At 38.9% G+C, this 18831-nt stretch overlaps 2 protein-coding genes across 5 annotated transcripts in view; both read right to left on the reverse strand.

Annotated features, from left to right (window-relative positions):
- Nucleotides 1-18831, reverse strand: part of afg2a (AFG2 AAA ATPase homolog A) — a 153468-nt gene that overhangs the window by 77976 nt on the left and 56661 nt on the right. For 3 of the 4 annotated variants that reach the window (XM_060893314.1, XM_060893315.1, XM_060893312.1), the window contains one exon: nt 8726-9032. In XM_060893314.1, the coding sequence (XP_060749297.1) occupies nt 8853-9032 (180 nt within the window). In that variant the 3' untranslated portion in view covers nt 8726-8852. Of the gene's footprint in view, nt 1-8725; nt 9033-18831 lie in introns of those variants that run through there. The other variant, XM_060893313.1, reaches the window with a different exon arrangement.
- Nucleotides 546-5195, reverse strand: spry1 (sprouty homolog 1, antagonist of FGF signaling (Drosophila)). Its single transcript, XM_060892368.1, has 2 exons — nt 4679-5195; nt 546-2845 (listed from the first exon to the last, which is right to left on the reverse strand). The coding sequence occupies exon 2, from the start codon at nt 2788-2790 to the stop codon at nt 1900-1902; it is 891 nt and encodes a 296-aa protein (XP_060748351.1). The 5' UTR covers nt 2791-2845; nt 4679-5195; the 3' UTR covers nt 546-1899.

Genomic DNA, 18831 nt, shown 5'->3' on the forward strand with positions numbered 1-18831 from the left:
CTGAGGTGTTGTGTGTGTTCAGTTTGGTCCATCTTGTGGCCACCTGTGTGCCGATCATAAAGTGTGTGTGTGTTTATCTCTGCCTTCTTTTATTGCTCAGTTCCTGCTGCTCCAGGCTCTGACCCAGAGTTCATCTCTCTCTCTTTCTCTCTGAGCTGAAGCTGTGTTGTCATGACTTCTTAACACTTTATGAATCAAATCAGGGGGAAAACGTCCAAGTGCTTTAGTGTGTGTTTAGTTATGTGAAGAAATCTATAGAGTTATGGTGATAACGTTTGTGGTATTAAATATCACACACACACACAGAAAGTACTAATAAAAGAAAGACATATGAAAGAAGAGAGACTAAGAGAGAAGGAGAAAAAAAGAAGTGACAAAGGGAAAGAGAACCTGTTGTGAGATGTACAGAGAGAGAAAGGAATAATTGTAGTTTTTTCTTATATTCTCTTATGTGAATAAAGTCTTGAGGAAGACACACAACACACAGGGGACATTTCCAGCAGGTTAAGAGAGAGAGAGGTATAAAAAAAAGACAGGAGGCGATGTGTTATTAGTTAATTCATATATTTCTGCAGTAAAGTTAACATAACGTTTGTGTCACCCTTTAATTTCTCAGTATTGATATTTCTGTTATATTCAGACATGAGTAAATCTAAGACTGTCTTTGTTTCGCAATAAATATCATAAAATAATAGAGCTTCACTTAATAAATATTTTTTTTTTTACAAGGACAAATGTTTTTTAAAGAGACATTTTCTTTTTTTGTAACTTTTTAAAAAATAGCCAGGATTCCTCTGATGGATTTGAACATAGTTTTTTTTTTTTTTACAAAAATATGAGAAAGGGGGAGAGAAAACGAAACAACAAAACAAGAAGAACAGGGAGAAAAAAAAGTCAAAATGCCACGGAGCGTGTGTGTGTGTGTGTGTTTGAACGTCCGCCCGTCTGTCCATCCGGAAACACTACCAGACGGAGGGGTCGTTTCCATGGAGATGACCCGCGGGAAGGCACGGGAAGCCCTCTGTGTGGGAACAATACCAGGTTGCTACGGCGATCTGGGAACAGCTACAGTATTATAGGCTGGCCGGACAGTCCTTCACAGATTCGGTTCGGTTTGTCTCTCTCGTTTACTTAAAAATTTTCTTCTGCTGTCTTTTTTCTTCTTCTTCCCCTTTTTCACTTTGTCTCTTTATCAAGTAGCTGAGCAGACCCACAGTCAGCTTAAGGCAAACACTGGTTTTGTTTTAAAAAAGAAAAAAAAAACCTGCCAAGTGACAAACGAGTGGTTTTTATGTTTTCATCCTCCATCCTCCTAGCAGCAGATCGGTGAGGAATAGGCGGGGCTTATTTAGAGCATAAACAGGATATTGTTGTCCGTCCTCTTCCTCCCAGATCGGTGTTGTGTGTCCTGGGACTCACCCCCAGTTTGTGTTCCGCACCATATGTTAGCGCTGTTTTTAGGCACGTGCCGTGTTACACTTTTAATATTGCAATATGACAACATCTTAGCACTGTTTTGTGATATTTGCACAATGCACACCAGAGCATAATAGGACTGGTCATGATGGCAAAAACAAGGACACATCTGTCCTCGCACCACAGTGGCACTGACGATATTTCAAAGCATCCACGATAATGATATTGACATTGCATAACTAATTAGCGGCACACGCCAGGCACACATTCAGTGTGTTTGTTAGCGTGGATTTGGACTCCCTGCTGTGTGTTAGCACAGATTTCGGCTCTGCATGTTTTAGCTTGAGTATGGAAGCCGAATGGGGCCAAAACATAATAATAATAATAATAATAATAATAATAATAATTATAAGCCCTTAATCCTGTGTGTGTTAGTGCCTGTGTTTTCGGCTCCGTGTTTGTTAGTGTCTCGTTTGTGTGTCCTCAAGTAGGTTTGCCTGGTGTGAGTGTGTGTCCCTGGCCGTCCCTCCAGCAGTAGACGGCGTTTGAGTTCTTGCAGCGACAGCCAGGCCGACGCAGGCGGTCGTGGCACACCTGACACACTTTGAGGCACCCTTTACAGGGAGGGTAGCATAGCAGGCAGGGGAAGATGGGTGCCATGAGGGCCATGCAGAGGAAGCGTGCCGGACAGCGAGGCCGTGTCAGCGAGCATGGCCGGTCGGCACACGAGTCACCCGCATCATCTCCACCCTCACTCGAGCAATGGTAGAAAAGGCCCTTGACGAGGCACATGCACGTGCCATGCTCCAGCACACTCTCAGCTGAGCACACGCACTGGCCATCGCACACCATACGAGAGGGAAGTGGCCTCGGTGAAGTACAATCAGCACACTTACACTTCCCGCAGCTCTCACAGATCAGCTGGTGCGACGACGATGAAGAGGACGATGAAGAGGATGATGATAACAAGGACTCGTCCTTCGATTTCGCCTGCTTTGACATCAACAGAGTGTCCGAGGGAGGCAACAGAGGCCGCAAGGGAGCCATCTGCGATTTGGGCTGCATCCTAACCACATGGCAGACAGGCGGTGAGCTTCCTGAGGAAGGAGAGAAACCACCACTGGTGCCACTGCTTCCGTAATTGTTGTTGTTGACGTTGACCACAATGACCTCGTGAGTCCTCTCGTGCTTCAGCGTCCGTGGAGGTGGTGATGGGCGCCACGATGATGGCGCAGATGGTTGCCGCGTCGATGTCGTAGATGATGGCGATGATGCCGGCGACGTCACAGGGCCTTCGGTGTACTCGTTCTTAGAACGTATAGAGCGGATCTGATCCAGAGAGAGAACGGTGCCCACGTGGCCTCCGCGATCCATCTGACCGAATCAACGATTTCCTGTGGAACTCTGCAGTCCGGGAACATCGGAGAACCTGTCAGAGAGAGAGAGAGAGAGAGAGAGAGAGAGAGAGAGAGAGAGAGAGAGAGAGAGAGAGAGAAAAGACATTAAACCAATGCCAATACAAACCAAATGAATCTAAACTAGGGGTAGAGGATAAGGCTGTTCAGTGGTGGTATCATGATCAAACTTATAACCGAAGATTATAGTTTCAAAGCTCATGGGTTAGTGATCAGGCAAAAACTAACAATAATATTGAAAATATGTCACTGAAGTTTCCTGATGCATGTTTTACCATTTGTTTAATGTACCCAGATTTCTCTTATCAATGAAAAACAACTGTAAAAGTAGGTAAGACAATCACGAAAAAAGACAGAAAGGATGTTGTGGCCGTTACGGAAGAAGAACTTTGTGAGATGTGCGACAAAACGTATTATAATGTTCTGCAATGAACCAGGATTGTCATATCTTTTGCCTGGACTCGCTTGCCTGCACTTACATGCAGCTTTTTATTGACCTGAGCCGAGAGGAAGTAACCTTTTACAACCAGGGCTATAAAAAAAGTGAGGGATGGTAAAGAGAGACAGGCGAGGGCTGTATTCAAGCTGTATTCAAATACACAAACGTGTGAATTGGTTTTCCAGTCTCATAAAACAGCTGGTTGAGAGAGGGGGTTAACCCCTTATACATTCACAAATTCTCAACCTCTAGCAAAAGCTGTGTTTTAAAAACTTTGCATTAAACTGCTCTGAAACATCTGATCCAACACACCCGGCCTCTTTTGGGCTGTTGGTCCGGGTTGACTATTAACGAGATGTTGGACAGAGCTCAATAACTCTTCCCGTTCCCGATCTGCATGTGTATGGCTGGCCAACATTGACATGCAGATCAGCAGCCGTGTCAGAGAAAAGTTTACGGCCTGGGATGTTAACGCAGCGACCTATACCATGCTTCTAACCAAGATGTTGGGTGGAAAAAAAAAGTGTCGAAAATGAAAAAATAAATAAAATAAAAAAATAACTACTGAAACAAATCAAATTCTTCACATTTCCTCAGTACCTTTTCTGTCCCGTTTTGGTTAACTGGGTTAGGAAATAGATGAGGAATAAAACCCAGTCTAATGGGTGAGCTATAAACTTTTGTTTTCACTGGTCATGTTGCTCGTGCCGGGGTTTGGGATGCAGGACAGAGAGGTGAAGGAGCCACAGGAATTAAAAACAAACAAAACAATGCAGAAAATGTGGCCATGAAAGAGGTTGAGAGACTGAAGAGGCAAAATAAATGGACAAGTGGGGTAATAAAGCATAAACAGGGAGAGAAATGTGGCAAAAAGATATTAAACGAATAGGAAATGGAAGAAGTGGAAGCAAAAAGGGGTAAGATGTATTAGAAAGTGAGAAATATAGAAGTAGAAGTGGGGTAAATAAGACTATGTGTGTGGGGGTCAGAATAAATAAAGGGGTAAAAGAGGGGGGGGGTGATAAAACGGACGGAAATGGGGGAAGTGGAGGAAGAGTGGTACAAGCGGAGGTTAAAAAAAAGGTGGAAGTAGCGGAGGGGGTAAAAACTTATGAATGAAAGGCAGCCCGCTGGGGCAAAAGGGGGGGTGTTTGGGAGCCGAGTGGCTTTACACTCGCACGCACGCACGCGCACACATCGGGTTCTGCTTTGCAAAGGAAATAAGAGCGCTAAATAAACACGACTTACATTTAAACCACAGACTGCGCACTTTTTTGTAGATAACAAAAACAACTAAAAATCTACCGCACATCATGTTACATTTCACACGGAGGCGGTGTGTGTTGCACGCGCACGCGCTTCCACACATCACACACCGAAAGACTGCGCAGATTTTCAGCACACGCACCTATACGCGATCCTCCATAACGTTAACTCCATCAGCCGATGTTGCGCTTCCAAAACTGGCCTCAGAACAACGCTTACGGCTCATCAACCTGGTAGTTCATATCCACACAAGGCAGAAACTCTCGGTGGCAATTCCGTGTGGTCTAAATACGATCCTTATCAAATAACAAAAAAAAAAAACCAAGATTAAAATCCACGCGTGAGGCTGCGCACCCAGTAACGCCGAACTGAAGGGAAAAAAGCGCCCTGTTTTTGTCCCGCAAACGGCGAACCCGCTCGCGTTAATATAAAATTCCTCCTCACACACCGTTGGGTTTAAACCTTGTGAGTAATATCCGTGTATGAAAAGTTTAAGTCCCACTCGGTTTATTTTTCTGCCTCAAAATAACAAATTGACGCTAGTTGAATATTTTTTTTTTCTTTTCTCCGCGCAGCATTAAAAAAAAAAGCCGTTGGAAAAGCGAGTCGTGTCTGTGCCTCGCGCTCGCGCTCGCGCTCTCTTTCTCTCTGTCGTCAGAGGCTCGCCGAGATGAATGAGAGCTTTACCGTTGGGGCCCCAGCAGAACCAGCCGACGGATGTGATTGGCCAATCAGAGCGGACACACCGCATCCGCTCCTCATTCATTGGCTGGATGGGGAGGGGTAGGGCGCGCTCTGTAGCGAGCGCGAGCAAAAGAGAGAGAGACTCTGTGATGCGAAGCGTTTAAGGTGGATCGTCAAGTTTTAAACGGGATGACTTCGACTTTTTAAGAATTTACCTATTACCACACAACACTTCCACTACCACGAATTCTAATATTAATACTGAAATGTATAGCGATATATTTAATGACAATAAACACATAAAGAATGGCTACGTTTGCGACAATTTCCGAAACAGAACATATATAGATCGTATACGACCTTAAAAGCGCGTGGTTTAAGGTAGAGCTGCTTTTAAAGTCGGCTCGTTTCCGCTCTGCCTGAATGGGAGACGAGTTGATTGACCCCTGGGATAATTATTATTGTCCTCTCAATGGCTTTGGTTCATCACCGGTCCAGACACGTTGGGGATATGGAGCTTTTTCCCTCTTGTTCTTGTTAAACAGACATTTGTGTCTATTACAATCGGCTCAATAGCTGCTTAAAAAAACAGACTTGTTGACCGACTTCATCCCTTTAAGGAATTAAATTATTTCAGTAAAATATGTTTTCCGCTTGAAACAGTACAGAGGAATTCATGCAACAGTAATTAAACGTGTTTTAATAAGGAAACAGCACATAGACTCTATAGTTAAATACATTTCCATTAATTTACTTTAATTATTATTAATTATTATTATTATTATTATTATTATTATTATTATTTTTAGTGTGTATTATTAGTATTTTTTTTATTTATTTATTTATTATGTGCTATTTATCTAAACTGGGATTTATAAAACATGGGCAAAAAAACAAACTATATTTATTATAAACTAAATAATTCTAAAATGTATTAAAAAATAATCTGTAGTTGTGATTATAATTTATATCACACTAAAATGCTTTTCTGCAAAAAAACAAAAAAAAAACAAAACTCTTCATTATTTATGATGCACGTGCAGGGAAAATGCAAGTGATCACAACCTTTTAACCTCATTCGGATGTTTATTTCTCCTTTTTTTTCCCCCCCAGAATATGAGTTCACGTTGCAATAAACACGTGTGATATAGAAATCTAACCGCTTGCTTCATCACAAAACACGAAAAAAAAATAATAAAATAAAAATACAGCAACACGATTAATGAATGCCTGAGAAAAGATGAATCGAATAATAGAAACTTAAGGAAATATTATGGGATGTACATATTGCTGGAAGTCCTCCTCTGGAAGCTACATGGGTTAAAACCTGAACCTTAAAAAGGGTGCGCGTGCGTGCGTGCGTGTGTGTGTGTGTGTGTGTGTAAAACAGAACGCCCCTCCCCCATCCCTCTCTCTCCTGGGCCGCGCGCGGGCAGATCGGCGGATGCGCCACTTCCGGATCCAGGCAGAACAGGGGGGGAAAGGGAGAGGGCAGGGTGTGTGCCGGGGGGGCATCAGTGCACTAGGGCTTCAATACAAAGTCAATTTATTCCCTATTAAGATGGAAATGGCGGCTCCCAAGAGGCAGTTTTAACTTTCCCTTCATCAGCTGCAGAGCATTAATTTATATATTTATTTTTAAATGCTTTTCTGTACAGAAGACACTGAATGTGCAATACCTTAAAATGATTTAAACAACTTTTATTATGTCATAGTTAAATCTATGACACTTTATTTTTTACGTGTGCAATAGATGTAAAGTGCAACATCTCAACTACATTTACATTCCCAGCGTTGGGCAGACGCCCTTATATGTAAAAGAGACTTACGTTATCTCATTTTTTTTATACAACTGAGCAATTGAGCTTTAAGGGCCTTGCTCAGGGGCCCAACAGGGGCCTCTTGGTGAACCGGGGATTGAACTCACAACCTTCTGATTTGTATCTCAACACCTTCACCACTAGGATACCACACGCCCATAAATGGTATTTTATCGGGTCACTTATGTTAATGTTTATACTATTTTATATTTATTTGTACTTTTTTCTTTTACCATTTCTGCACCATAAGGTCTGACCAATCTATCTATCTATCTATCTATCTATCTATCTATCTATCTATCTATCTATCTAATCCTATTTCTAACTGCATTCTATTTTCCAAGTCGCTTCAACCATACCGAATATAAGAATTGTACCTAATTACGGTTTATCCACATTTATCTTAGTCATCTTCTATATCAGCTTTATCCGGGCCAAGGTTTCGGTGGTACTGCGGCCCGACCCGACCAGTCACAAACAGGCTTACACTAAAGTAGGCGATTGATATTAACCAGTCTGCATGTTGTAGAGAAGATCCTGAAGAACCCAGTGGAAACCTACACAGATACAGGGATAACATCCACACAGAGTAACTCAAGCTTAGAATCACACCTTGTATATACCTGGAGATATGGAGATATGAAACCACAACGCTGAACATTGTACCATTATCCCTCTTTACTCAATGAAATTCTAACACACACATGAAAAAATCCAATTGCTTAAAGAATTTAAAAAAAAAGGGATCTCAAAATTGGGTCCAATGACTTCCAGGGATCTGGGAATTAAAGCCAGGGGGTTGTTATAACACATGAAATGTCAAAAGTATAATCCAAAGAATATAATGACATTATGTTTGGTTACAACAACCGATTTGCTTATTCCACATAACACAACCGAATCAACAAGAGACACATTTTAACGGGAACGTAAACACAAACGGTTAAAATCTCATCAGCCTACCAACCAGATCCAATCCACATGATACAACGAGGTGTAAATGATGTCTGAGGCTGTTAATGACTCTCAAATCGCATCCAGTGATCACATTGGCAAACGATTGTGCACTGGCTAGAATCTTAAGTTTAGAAGATTATATACAGTAGATACAGATATATGGATGAACTTTATTAACCCCACCCACAAGGGAAAATTCGGGAATTTTACGTAATCATTAATAATGTTACGTATTTATATCCGTGTCGTGGAATTCCTTTTAATGCAAACTACAGACTTCAGCTATATAACAAGTTACTAATTATAAATCTAAGTACTGTGCTGTGCTTTCATCATAAACGAGTAATTATGAAAAGGAATAAATCAGTTCAACATCTCACTACAGGGTGTTCTCCAAGTGATTTATTCATTTTAATCTGCAGTATTTTTTTTTTTAAGAGCATGCCTAAATGCCTGCATGCCACTCCGGTCGTCTCCTAGGATTAAGCCTGCAGTAAATTAATAAAGCTGAAACGCGCTACGGCTGTAAAACTCCTGATTTGTGACGGAGTAAAACTTTTATGGAGCTGTAACTCTTTTGAGGCTGGAGAACTTCTCCTCCGAGCAAATATTCACACAACAATAGAAGACAGACGAATAAAGATCCTGAGCGTTTATTTCACGTAACGACTCGGCGGTCGAGCAAACAGAACAGAAATGAGCAGAAGGAGTGGAGGGACGGGAGAACATTTCTGTTGGAATATTTTATTCTTTTAAAGATTACATGCTATGATGCAAGTATAGTATAAACTGATCACAGTGTTTATTACTGTATTATCACCCACACACACACACACACACACACACAAAACAATGTCAGCAGAAGGATCCAGAGCCGTGCTGCCGCTGGTAGTCAGCGTATAACCGAAGAAGCGAATCCGGCACCCGAGGCTTTATGACTGCCAGGGCGGATTCAAAATGGCTGACAGTGATGTGTTCAGCTTTAATGTCCTCCTGCAGGGCAAAAAGTGCGGCTTCGCGACACACTGCGGTAACCTGAGAAAAAGAGAGAGAAAGCGATATTGGAACAAGATATTGTCACTGACGTGTTAGACGGATGTTTACGGTAGTAACTGAGAAAACACAACAGGGCGTGATGTTACGGGAAATTAATCAAAGGCTTAATGTTGTGTGTATGTGTGTGTGAGTGAGAGAGAGAGAGAGAGAGAGAGAGAGAATAGCGAATGTACCTCATCATCACAACAATTTAATGAAATGAAGCAAAAGCGATCAGTATAATGGCACGGTGCCCTGACCACAAAATAGCGCAAGGTAAACACACACACACATTCACACATACAAACACAGACACACACACACCTTCCTGCATAATCATGTCTAGTAATTACTAGTGACTATTTTTATCTCGCAACACCAAAGCAGCCCTTCAGGTGTGTGGAGCTGTTTGGGAACTTGCCCTCAGGACCCGCCACCTTCACACAGAGCATCCAGAAACGACTGGATCCGAATTCACACCTCAACGACTGCAGCAAAGGAAATACTAAAATCTATTAAATATGATCATCCTATAAATATACGCATACTATATTAATGCACTTATTAAAAGGAGAACCATGTGGACATGGGCAGAACCGGTGAAAACTGAACGCTGGAGCTAGCATCGTGCTGCACCGCCACGTGCATAATACACACTAAATTTACACCTGAAAACTGTATTATTTACAAGACTTAATGATGATGTGTCCACTGTGTTTGTGGTTAAGGTGTTGGACTACTGATACCACTGTTGGGCCCCTGAGCAAGGCCCTTAACCCTCAATTGCTCAGTTGTACAAAATGAGATAAAAATATAAGTCGCTCTGGATAAAGTTGTCAGCCAAATGCTGTTTGTTTGTTTGTTTGTTTATTTATTGTGGTTACATGAAACACTCTCAGACAGTGTTGTATACTTAATACTGCAACAAATTTTGCTTAAGTTCAGAAAGATTTTGGAATTGAGACACACCTCCATTTTCTGGAAACTCTTCGAGTCCTCATGCGAACGCTCGAACAGCATTTTAAAGTCTGTCAACTCTAAAAGCACGTAACGCCTTCAGGGATCATTTTTAGTACTTAAATCTTACATCCGTAAACTCGCCTCATACCCAAATCCTGTGTTGTGCACTTTTGTTTTGCACACTGTACATTGTGTACATTTTATATATTTTAGATTTATACCAGAAACTTGTGTGCAGTGTATGTGCAGGTTTGGTTTCTTCCTAACTTGTTTTCTCTTGCTTTACTCACTCACTTTTTTTTCGTTCTGTCACAGAAGAGACAAATCGCTTCCTCTGAACCAGTGAGACCCAAAAGATTATGCAAGAGAGAGAGAGAGAGAGAGAGAGAGAGAGAGAGAGAGAGAGAGAGAGAGGAATGGGCTAGCAAGGCTGCCTGGAGTTCATCAGTGTGTTTTCTCTTTGTCCCTCGCTCCACTCGTTTTCGGATATGACTCATGCCTGAAGCGTGGTTGTGTATGTCTATGTGTGTGTGTGGGTGTGCGTGTGTGTGTGTGTGTGTATGTGGAGTTCCCTGAGGTCAAAGCCAACACGGCAGGCCTGATTGCATAATCACAGGAGAATTATAAAATGAGAGAGAGAGCGAAAGAGTTAGAGAGAGAGAGCGACAGAGAGAGAGAGAGATATTGTGTGTGTGTTGCCATGATTCTAGGAAATGAAATGGAATGCAGCCTTCGCTTTCAAGGCCGTTCCACAGGCTGTTTAGTAAAAACGTAACGGCTCAAAGCGGGCCATGCAAACCAACAAGCCTGCCAGAGTGTGACAAGCCTGCCAGACCTTAAGACTGCACGATCACATACATGATCACATGATCACTATGAAGCCTCAAACAGATTAGAACAACTTGTTGAATCATTAAAAAAAAACAAAAAAACAAAGTAGTTTAATGCCAGCTGAGGAAAATAGTGTAAGATTAGAGAAACTGAGAGAAAATAGACAGACAGACGGATAGATAGATAGAAAATGAGGAGGAGATGGAGGAAATAGAGGGTGAAGAGATATAGAGGTTTCGAGATAGAGATCACAGAGAAATTTGTGTGTGTGTTGAACAGGTTCTCTCTGTACCACGGGCACTTCGTATAAGCCTCATGTCTTCTTTCCTTCCGTCCCGCCGTCTCTCCACCTACACTCCTCAATCTTTCATTCTCATTTTATCCATCACTCCGTTATTCACTTGCACTCCCTTGCACCATCGTTATCGCTCCCGCACCCTAATTTACTGTCACTCTATCTATCACATAACTCTGTTTTCATTTCTCCATCACTCCCTCGCTCTTTCAATCTATCTCCTTTTCTTCCGGTCACTCCCTTTTTCCCCTCCCTTGCATCTCTCACTCCACTCCTTTTTTTTTTCTACTGTTTATACCCACTCACTTCTCCACTCCTTCCTCAAGCTCCAGTTCTACCTTTTTGTGTCACTCATTCTCTCCATCACAGCTTCACAGACCTTTGCTATCTTTCTCTTCTTTTCTCTCTCTCTCATTCACCATCCTGCCTTTAATCATGAGTCATTACACAAATGACCAAAAGAAAAGGTGGCCATATTCCGTCGAGTTATTTTTTTATTATGAAATGAAACACTTCCTGTTAATGCTACAGTTTGAATGCTAGTCCTGCTTCTAACAGGTTTAGCAAATCCATGTGTACTGTGAACATAACACAAGGTCTCCATACGTGGTCATTCAGTGTGTGTATGTGTGTATATGTGTGTAAATAGGTGTGTGTGTGTGTGTGTGTATGGACAGGAAGTTTGTGTGTGCGTGTGTGTGAGTTCTAGAAATTGTCCGGAGACTAACCCAAGCTGAGTGAACATTGCTCTGGTTTGTTTACAGCTGATCAGAGCGATTGTAAACAACCTATTAACCAAAAATGCTAACTCCGCACCCGACCAATCACAGTGCAGAATTAAACACTGCTCCAAAACCACAGGTGTTCTACAGATGTAGGTTTTTTCCCCCAGCAAGCACACAAACTCGTACTTTATACTTAAACCTTGTAGAATACGCTAATTTTAATACCTAAAGTAAATAACTTGCACTTATTTTATATAAACACTGTACAGTAAACGCTTGTTTTATACCAAAGACCTAAATGATGCATTTATTTTATACCTAAAACCTGTAGTAAGCACTGACAGTCAGGTCTGTAAGAATTTCGACAAAGAAACATACTATGTAAACTATGACCTGTAGTATATACTGATTCTATACCTAAAACCTAAAGCATACACTAATTTTATACCAAAAACCTGAAATATTCACTAATTTTATATCTAAAAACTAAAGTACACTGATTCTACACCTAAAGCCTGAAGTACACATTGATTTTATAACTACAAACTGAAATATACACTGATGTTACCCCAAGAAACTGAAGTATACACTGATTTTATGCCTATAACCTACAGCATATACTGATTTTATACCTATAACCTGATCTATACACAGATGCTATACCTAAAACCTGTAGCATATCCTGATATAATACCTAATACAAGTAACGTGTGCTGATTTTATACTAAAACGTCTAAAAAAAAATTTGGGCATGAATTAGTTAATAACTAGTTTACAAATACATTGTAGTATGCAATTTAACATGCAGTTTAGTTTACTTTGTGTCTAAAGCTTGTAGTGGGCGTTTATTTACTGCTTAAAGTCTGTAGCATGCACTCATTTTATGCTTAATGACTGTAGTATGCAATTACCTTAATCCTAGTATGTCATTTTATACCTAAAGCCTGCAGGTAACTTTATACCTAAATGCACATATTTAGTATGCACATATTCTTCATCTGAGCTCTTAAGTAGGAACTTGGTTCATACCCACAGCTTGTAGTGTTATTGTGAACCGGAGATGAAGGAAAATTGTATTATACAACCAAAATACTACACTATCACAGGTGCTGTACACATTTTGGGAGATTTTCTTTTACTTTAGTCTTTGTGTGTGTATGTGCGTGTGTGTGTGCATGTGTGTGTGTGTGTTTATGTGGTGTGTAAACAGCGTGGCTGTTTAATTGCTTGTACGAGGCGGCCATCAATCAGCGGATTAAGTCATATGTCAGACGGAATACAAAGGCAATCAAAGCTAAGGAACTCTGTACGTGTGTGTGTTTGTGATAGTATGTGTGATTGTGTGAGTGTGTGAGTGATAGAGAGAAAGAGAGAGAGAGAGAGAGAGAGAGAGAGAGAGAGAGAGAGATCTGAATAACAGTACCTTGAGTTCATGTCGTTTCCACGCAACCAGTGTGTACACAAACACTCGTGCAAATAAACACATCTCCTGCATTTCAGTGCTTCACATGTTTATACGGACTTGGGAGGGTGCACACACACACACACACACACACACACACACACACACACACACACACACACACACACACACAGAGTATACCATAGTGTTGGGCTACACAACTTTAATGTGACATACACTTTGTTGTGTATTTTTTGTGTGTGTGTGTTTTACTGGGTGCAGATGAAAAAACATCAAAACAAAATGGCCTGGGAAAATGCATTTTGTTTGTGAACATAAAGGCATTACACACACACACACACACACACACACACACACACACACACACCTCTTCCCTCTCCAAGGGCCCCCTGCACGCCTGCTGAATTATGCCTGTGCTTCCATTTCCATCTGTCTCACTCCCCTAACACACACACGCACACATACACGCACACACACACACACACACACCCACAGTTAAACCTTTAACTTATGTAACTAAACACACTTCCTTTGCATTGCATAAGTACAACAAAGTATATAACGTAACTAGCACAGATATTCATATTAGCAGATTCACCACATTGTTCTTTCTTTTGTTTCTTCTCCACATTATAAAACAAATAGCTGTCTATAGGCATGAAATAAACTTTTAAACATTTTCTTAAACCAAACAGCTACAAAAAACTACAACAGTGAGCTGTTTTCTGTGTCAGTATCTGTGTAAAAGTGATGAGTCTCTGACGCTACCAGTGTTACTTCAGGATTAGCAGTTAGCTAGCCTAGCTAGCCATTAGCTAATGACGAGGATACATTAGCTTGTAATTTATAGTATTAGTTAAAAAATCATTAGATAAATTAGCTAGCCAAGTTTCGCTGCAAAATTAGCTAAAATTTCTTTTTCTTTCTTTCTTTCTTTCTTTCTTTCTTTCTTTCTTTCTTTCCTTTTTTATTTCATTTTCTTATCTCACATTTCTGCCTTATTCATTTTCATCCTTTCCCCCACCTTGATTTCTCATTTTCATTCTTGCTTTCTCCAGCATGCATTCATTCATTCCTTCACTCGTTGCTTCGTTCATTTCTTCATTCATTCATTCATAACACCCTTCTTTCATTCATTCACTATTCCTTCCTTCCTTCCTTAATTCCCTCCTTCCTTTCTGGCTCTAACGCTCCTGATTCTGTGTCTCTGTGTTAAGTGAATGAAGTTTCACACTGAACTGCGAGTGCTAAAGTTTCCTGCATGAGGCTCATCAGCTGCTCTGAACTGCACTCAATTACTGCAGGCCCAACCACAGTGATTAAAACACACACACACACACACACACACACTGACCACATCCCAGTTTCCACTGAGCACAGAAACACTCTGCTCTCCTTCTCTCTCTCCCTGAGGAACGATTCAGCAGAGGCTAAAATTTTTTCTGATTCTATAAGTACTAATCCTTATCCCTAAAAGCTGTTTGTTGTTGTTCATTTTATTATTTCTATTTTTGTTTTGTTTTGAGATGAATGATTAACAATACGTGAATATTCAATTATCCAGTGACAGAGCTGTATCAATACTTTCACACATACGTAAAAAAAAAAAAATGTGCTATATATGTTTTTATAGTTTCTCTTACAGACACACACATTGTTTCTTCTATCAATTTACTTCATGTATTTATATATTTAATTTTTAATTATGTTTAATAAAAGTTTCTTCTAACCTTGGAATTATTTTCTATCCATCCATCCATCCATCCATCCATCCATCCATCCATCCATCCCCTTTCAGTTTTATTTTACCATTCAGTTGTTTTCTTCCAAGGTTACACTGTTTTCCTTTCAGTATGTTTTTTATTCCAATATTTTTTATAATTTCCTTCTTTGCCATCTTATAGTATCTCCTTTATCCATTTCCTTTCTCTTATTTATTTATTTTAAGTTTGTAATTGCTATTATTAACCTTTAAATTTTTCCTTTCCAATGTTTTTTTTCCCCCTGTCTTTCTTTCTTTCTCTCACACGATGTGTATTATTATAAAACTAATTAACATGTGTGTATGAGCTTCCTCTGTTAAATTGTGTAAATAAAGGCAAGCAGGACTCTGGACGCCTCTTTAATGGTTCCTCAAGTGCCAAAGGGGCATTCCATCAACTTCCCCTCTGTAACACACACACACACACACAGGTTTCAAATTTCGGCAGGAAAAATTCAATTTGTGCAGTGTGTGTGTGTGTGTGTGTGTGTGTGTGTGTGTATCATTTTGGTGTAGTTGCTTCATAAACCCGGTCACTCAAACGTCTCTAAATTCTCTGCTTCATTTTCTATTTATCATTCTGACACACGCACACCCACGCACCCACACATGCACGCACCCACACGCGCTCATAGAAAAACTTGACAAATTTATAAGTTAACTTTAGATTTATTTATTTCCTTATAGATTATTCCCACAGATTAAATAGTCAACTTACTTGTCAACTTACTTTATTAACATTACTTAATGTCAACTTACTTTATTAACATTACTTAATGTCAACTTACTTTATTAACATTGTCAATGTCAACTTACTTTACAAACATTACTTAAGGTTAATTAATGCCAAAGATAAAAGATTTAATGTTTAATGTTAACTTAAGTGGTAAATAATGTTAGTTGTTAATTAATTTTTGTATTTTTAGATCCTGGACTTTATACTAGGATGTTCAATTCAAGCATCTTTTTAACTACCGTTGTAATAATTGATCTTTTTTAAAATAAATACTCCAATAAGGGAAATGTTCAACAATGACAAATTTGTAGAAAAACCTATTGAACACATTTGTAGCTTGCTAACTAAATTAAAATAATTGAATGTAATTTGCAAGTGAATTTAAAAAAAAAAAAATTCAATACAAGCATTAATTTACTTTAGTAACATTATTTATAGTTCATTAATGCTGATTTTCATGTTTTTTTCTTTTTTTATATTCATATTTTTTTATTGTTAATTAAATTCTTAAATAAAGTTCATTCATTTAATGTATTTTTAGAGGCTGGACTATACAAGCGAAATGTTCAAAATGCAGGCAGCACTAGAAGAGAATGTTTAAATGTTTAAATGATATAATGATAGTTGTTGATTTATTTCTTAATTCTTTTTAATCCTAGACTTGAGAAATATTAATCCTAGAGCGAGATATTTATAAGGGAAAAATAAGGGTCACACATCACACAAACACACTCACAGCTAGCAAATTTATTTGCACTACAGATCACACACCGATATGAGGAACAAACCACGAGCTTGTTTTTTGGACATTTTGTGTAAGATAAAGTGCGATGAATCAGATGAAAAGTGACGAGTGAAAGACACTACAAAGAGGCCAGACCTCTCCAAACGCGCTAAACATCTCGATCTTTGACCTCTCCAAGCCTTCGCTTATTACGAACAGAAGGCTCGAAGGCTTGCAAAGCTGTGATGTGTATGAACAGGACATGTTTTAGAAGGACAGTTGTTATAAATGACAACAAGTGTTTGTTGTCAGTTTTGCTGTCGACTTTTGACCAGTTTTTATATAATTTTCGTATAATTTTGAATTCTTCAATCTGACTGGTCAGAAGCTAGTAAGCTTCTGTAACAGCAGCTCTGAGAGTAAAACTACTTTATCTATAGCAACAATTTACTAAAAGAGACACTTTTTCACTTAAATCTAATCTAGAGACTGTTTGTTTAAGGGCATTATATAACATTAGATGTAACTATAAATGGACAAAAGTTAAGTGTGACAATAAATGAAATAATAAAAGAAAATAAGTATATAAGAAAATAGCATTTCTGTGGTATAACGAAGTAATAGAATCTATCTGTCTGTCTGTCTGTCTGTCTATCTAATAACATAATAAGGCCAAAATGCTATGCACCTTTCTATCATCCATCTCTGTGTATCTCGCTATACAATATCTTTCTAGTTATTTATCTCTATCTATCTTTATATATCTATTCAGTGAGCTAGGGTGATCTCCTGTTACACCGTGTTCAGACTTGATCACAAAGCTGAAACAGAGAAGCATCTCTGATTCTCACCTTAATGCTCTCTTGTCTTCTAGCAAAGAGGGTTGCAGCTGTGATATAAAGTGGTCAGAGAAAGACAAGAGTGAAAAGGAGAGAGAGAGAGGGAGAGAGAGAGAGAGAGAGAGAGAGAGAGAGAGGGAGGAAGGGGGAGGAGGAGGAGGGAGAGGAAAGAGAAGAAGGCAGCCTAAGGAAAGCAGGTGTCATTGGAAGCTGAAGCTTGTCAGGAGAAAAGCGGCTTTAACACACTCGTGCCTGAAGGCTACTGAACCTTCCGGAGCAAGATGACAGCATCAGGAATGCAATTAAACTCTTCTTCTTCTCGTGTGTGTGTGTGGGTGTGGGTGTGTGTGTGTGTGTTCAAACCCCTCAGCTACCTTCTTTTAGTTATAAAGCAGTTAAAGTATATAGGATCAGTTTGTATGTCTTCTATTTATAATGGATGTAACACACACACACACACACACACATCTACCTCTAGCCACCTTTCTATTGTCTACCCATCAATCTCTGTTTATCCATCTATCAATCAACATTATTTTCACTCTACATTCAGTCTTGTAGTTTCCTCATATAACTTTATTCCCAAAGGTTTTTAACTTTAATCATTAGTCTATCTGTTCATTTCCAATCATTTCAAGTCAGTGGCTTTGTTTTGGTTGATTTTTATTTTTCTCTATTCTGGAAATGATAAACAGACTACAGCAGTAAAATGGATCGTCGTGCTGCCAAAAAAGTATTTTTTTTTTGCAAATTTTTCTTTTAAGGAAATGCTACAACATTAGATTAACTATATGTGGATGAAAGTAAGGTGTGACATTATTTAATGAATGAAATTTCTATGTATTGGACACAATAATAGAAAAAAATAATAAATCACATCTGTTAACTGGGTGTTTGACCATTAATGTTATGTTATTTTCATTCTTTTTTACTTTAAAAAAGAAAATAAAATTTTACATTAAAATACAAAAAACAGACATTTCAGACATTTAAACTTTAACTTCATTTATAGTTCATTAATGTTGAATTTTATGGATATTTAATGTTAACTTACATTGTTAACATTGTTTATAGTTCATTAATGTTAAATTTTATGAAATTCAATGTTAATTAACTTTGTTACTATTATTTATAGTTCATTAATGTTGAATTTCATGGATTCTTTATGTTAACTTACATTGTTACCATTATATATAGTTCATAAATGTTGAATTTCATTAATTTTTTAATGTTAATTAACTTTGTTAACATTATTATATAGTTTTTAATGTTGAATGTAGAATTTCATGGATTTTTAATATTAACTAAAATAAACTAAAGTAAATAACGTTACTTGTTAAACCGTTGTATTTTATTTTTAAATCTTGAACTTTATAAGCAAGATGTTCAAATTTATTTAATCTATAAAAAGAGCACAAGTTGCACTACACTACACAAACAGACTCACAATTAGCAAATTCTTTGCACTACAGATTCTACACTGATTTGAGCAACAAACTACAAC

The sequence above is a fragment of the Tachysurus vachellii genome, chromosome 18 (genome assembly GCF_030014155.1).
Source record: "Tachysurus vachellii isolate PV-2020 chromosome 18, HZAU_Pvac_v1, whole genome shotgun sequence".
NCBI lineage: Eukaryota > Metazoa > Chordata > Actinopteri > Siluriformes > Bagridae > Tachysurus > Tachysurus vachellii.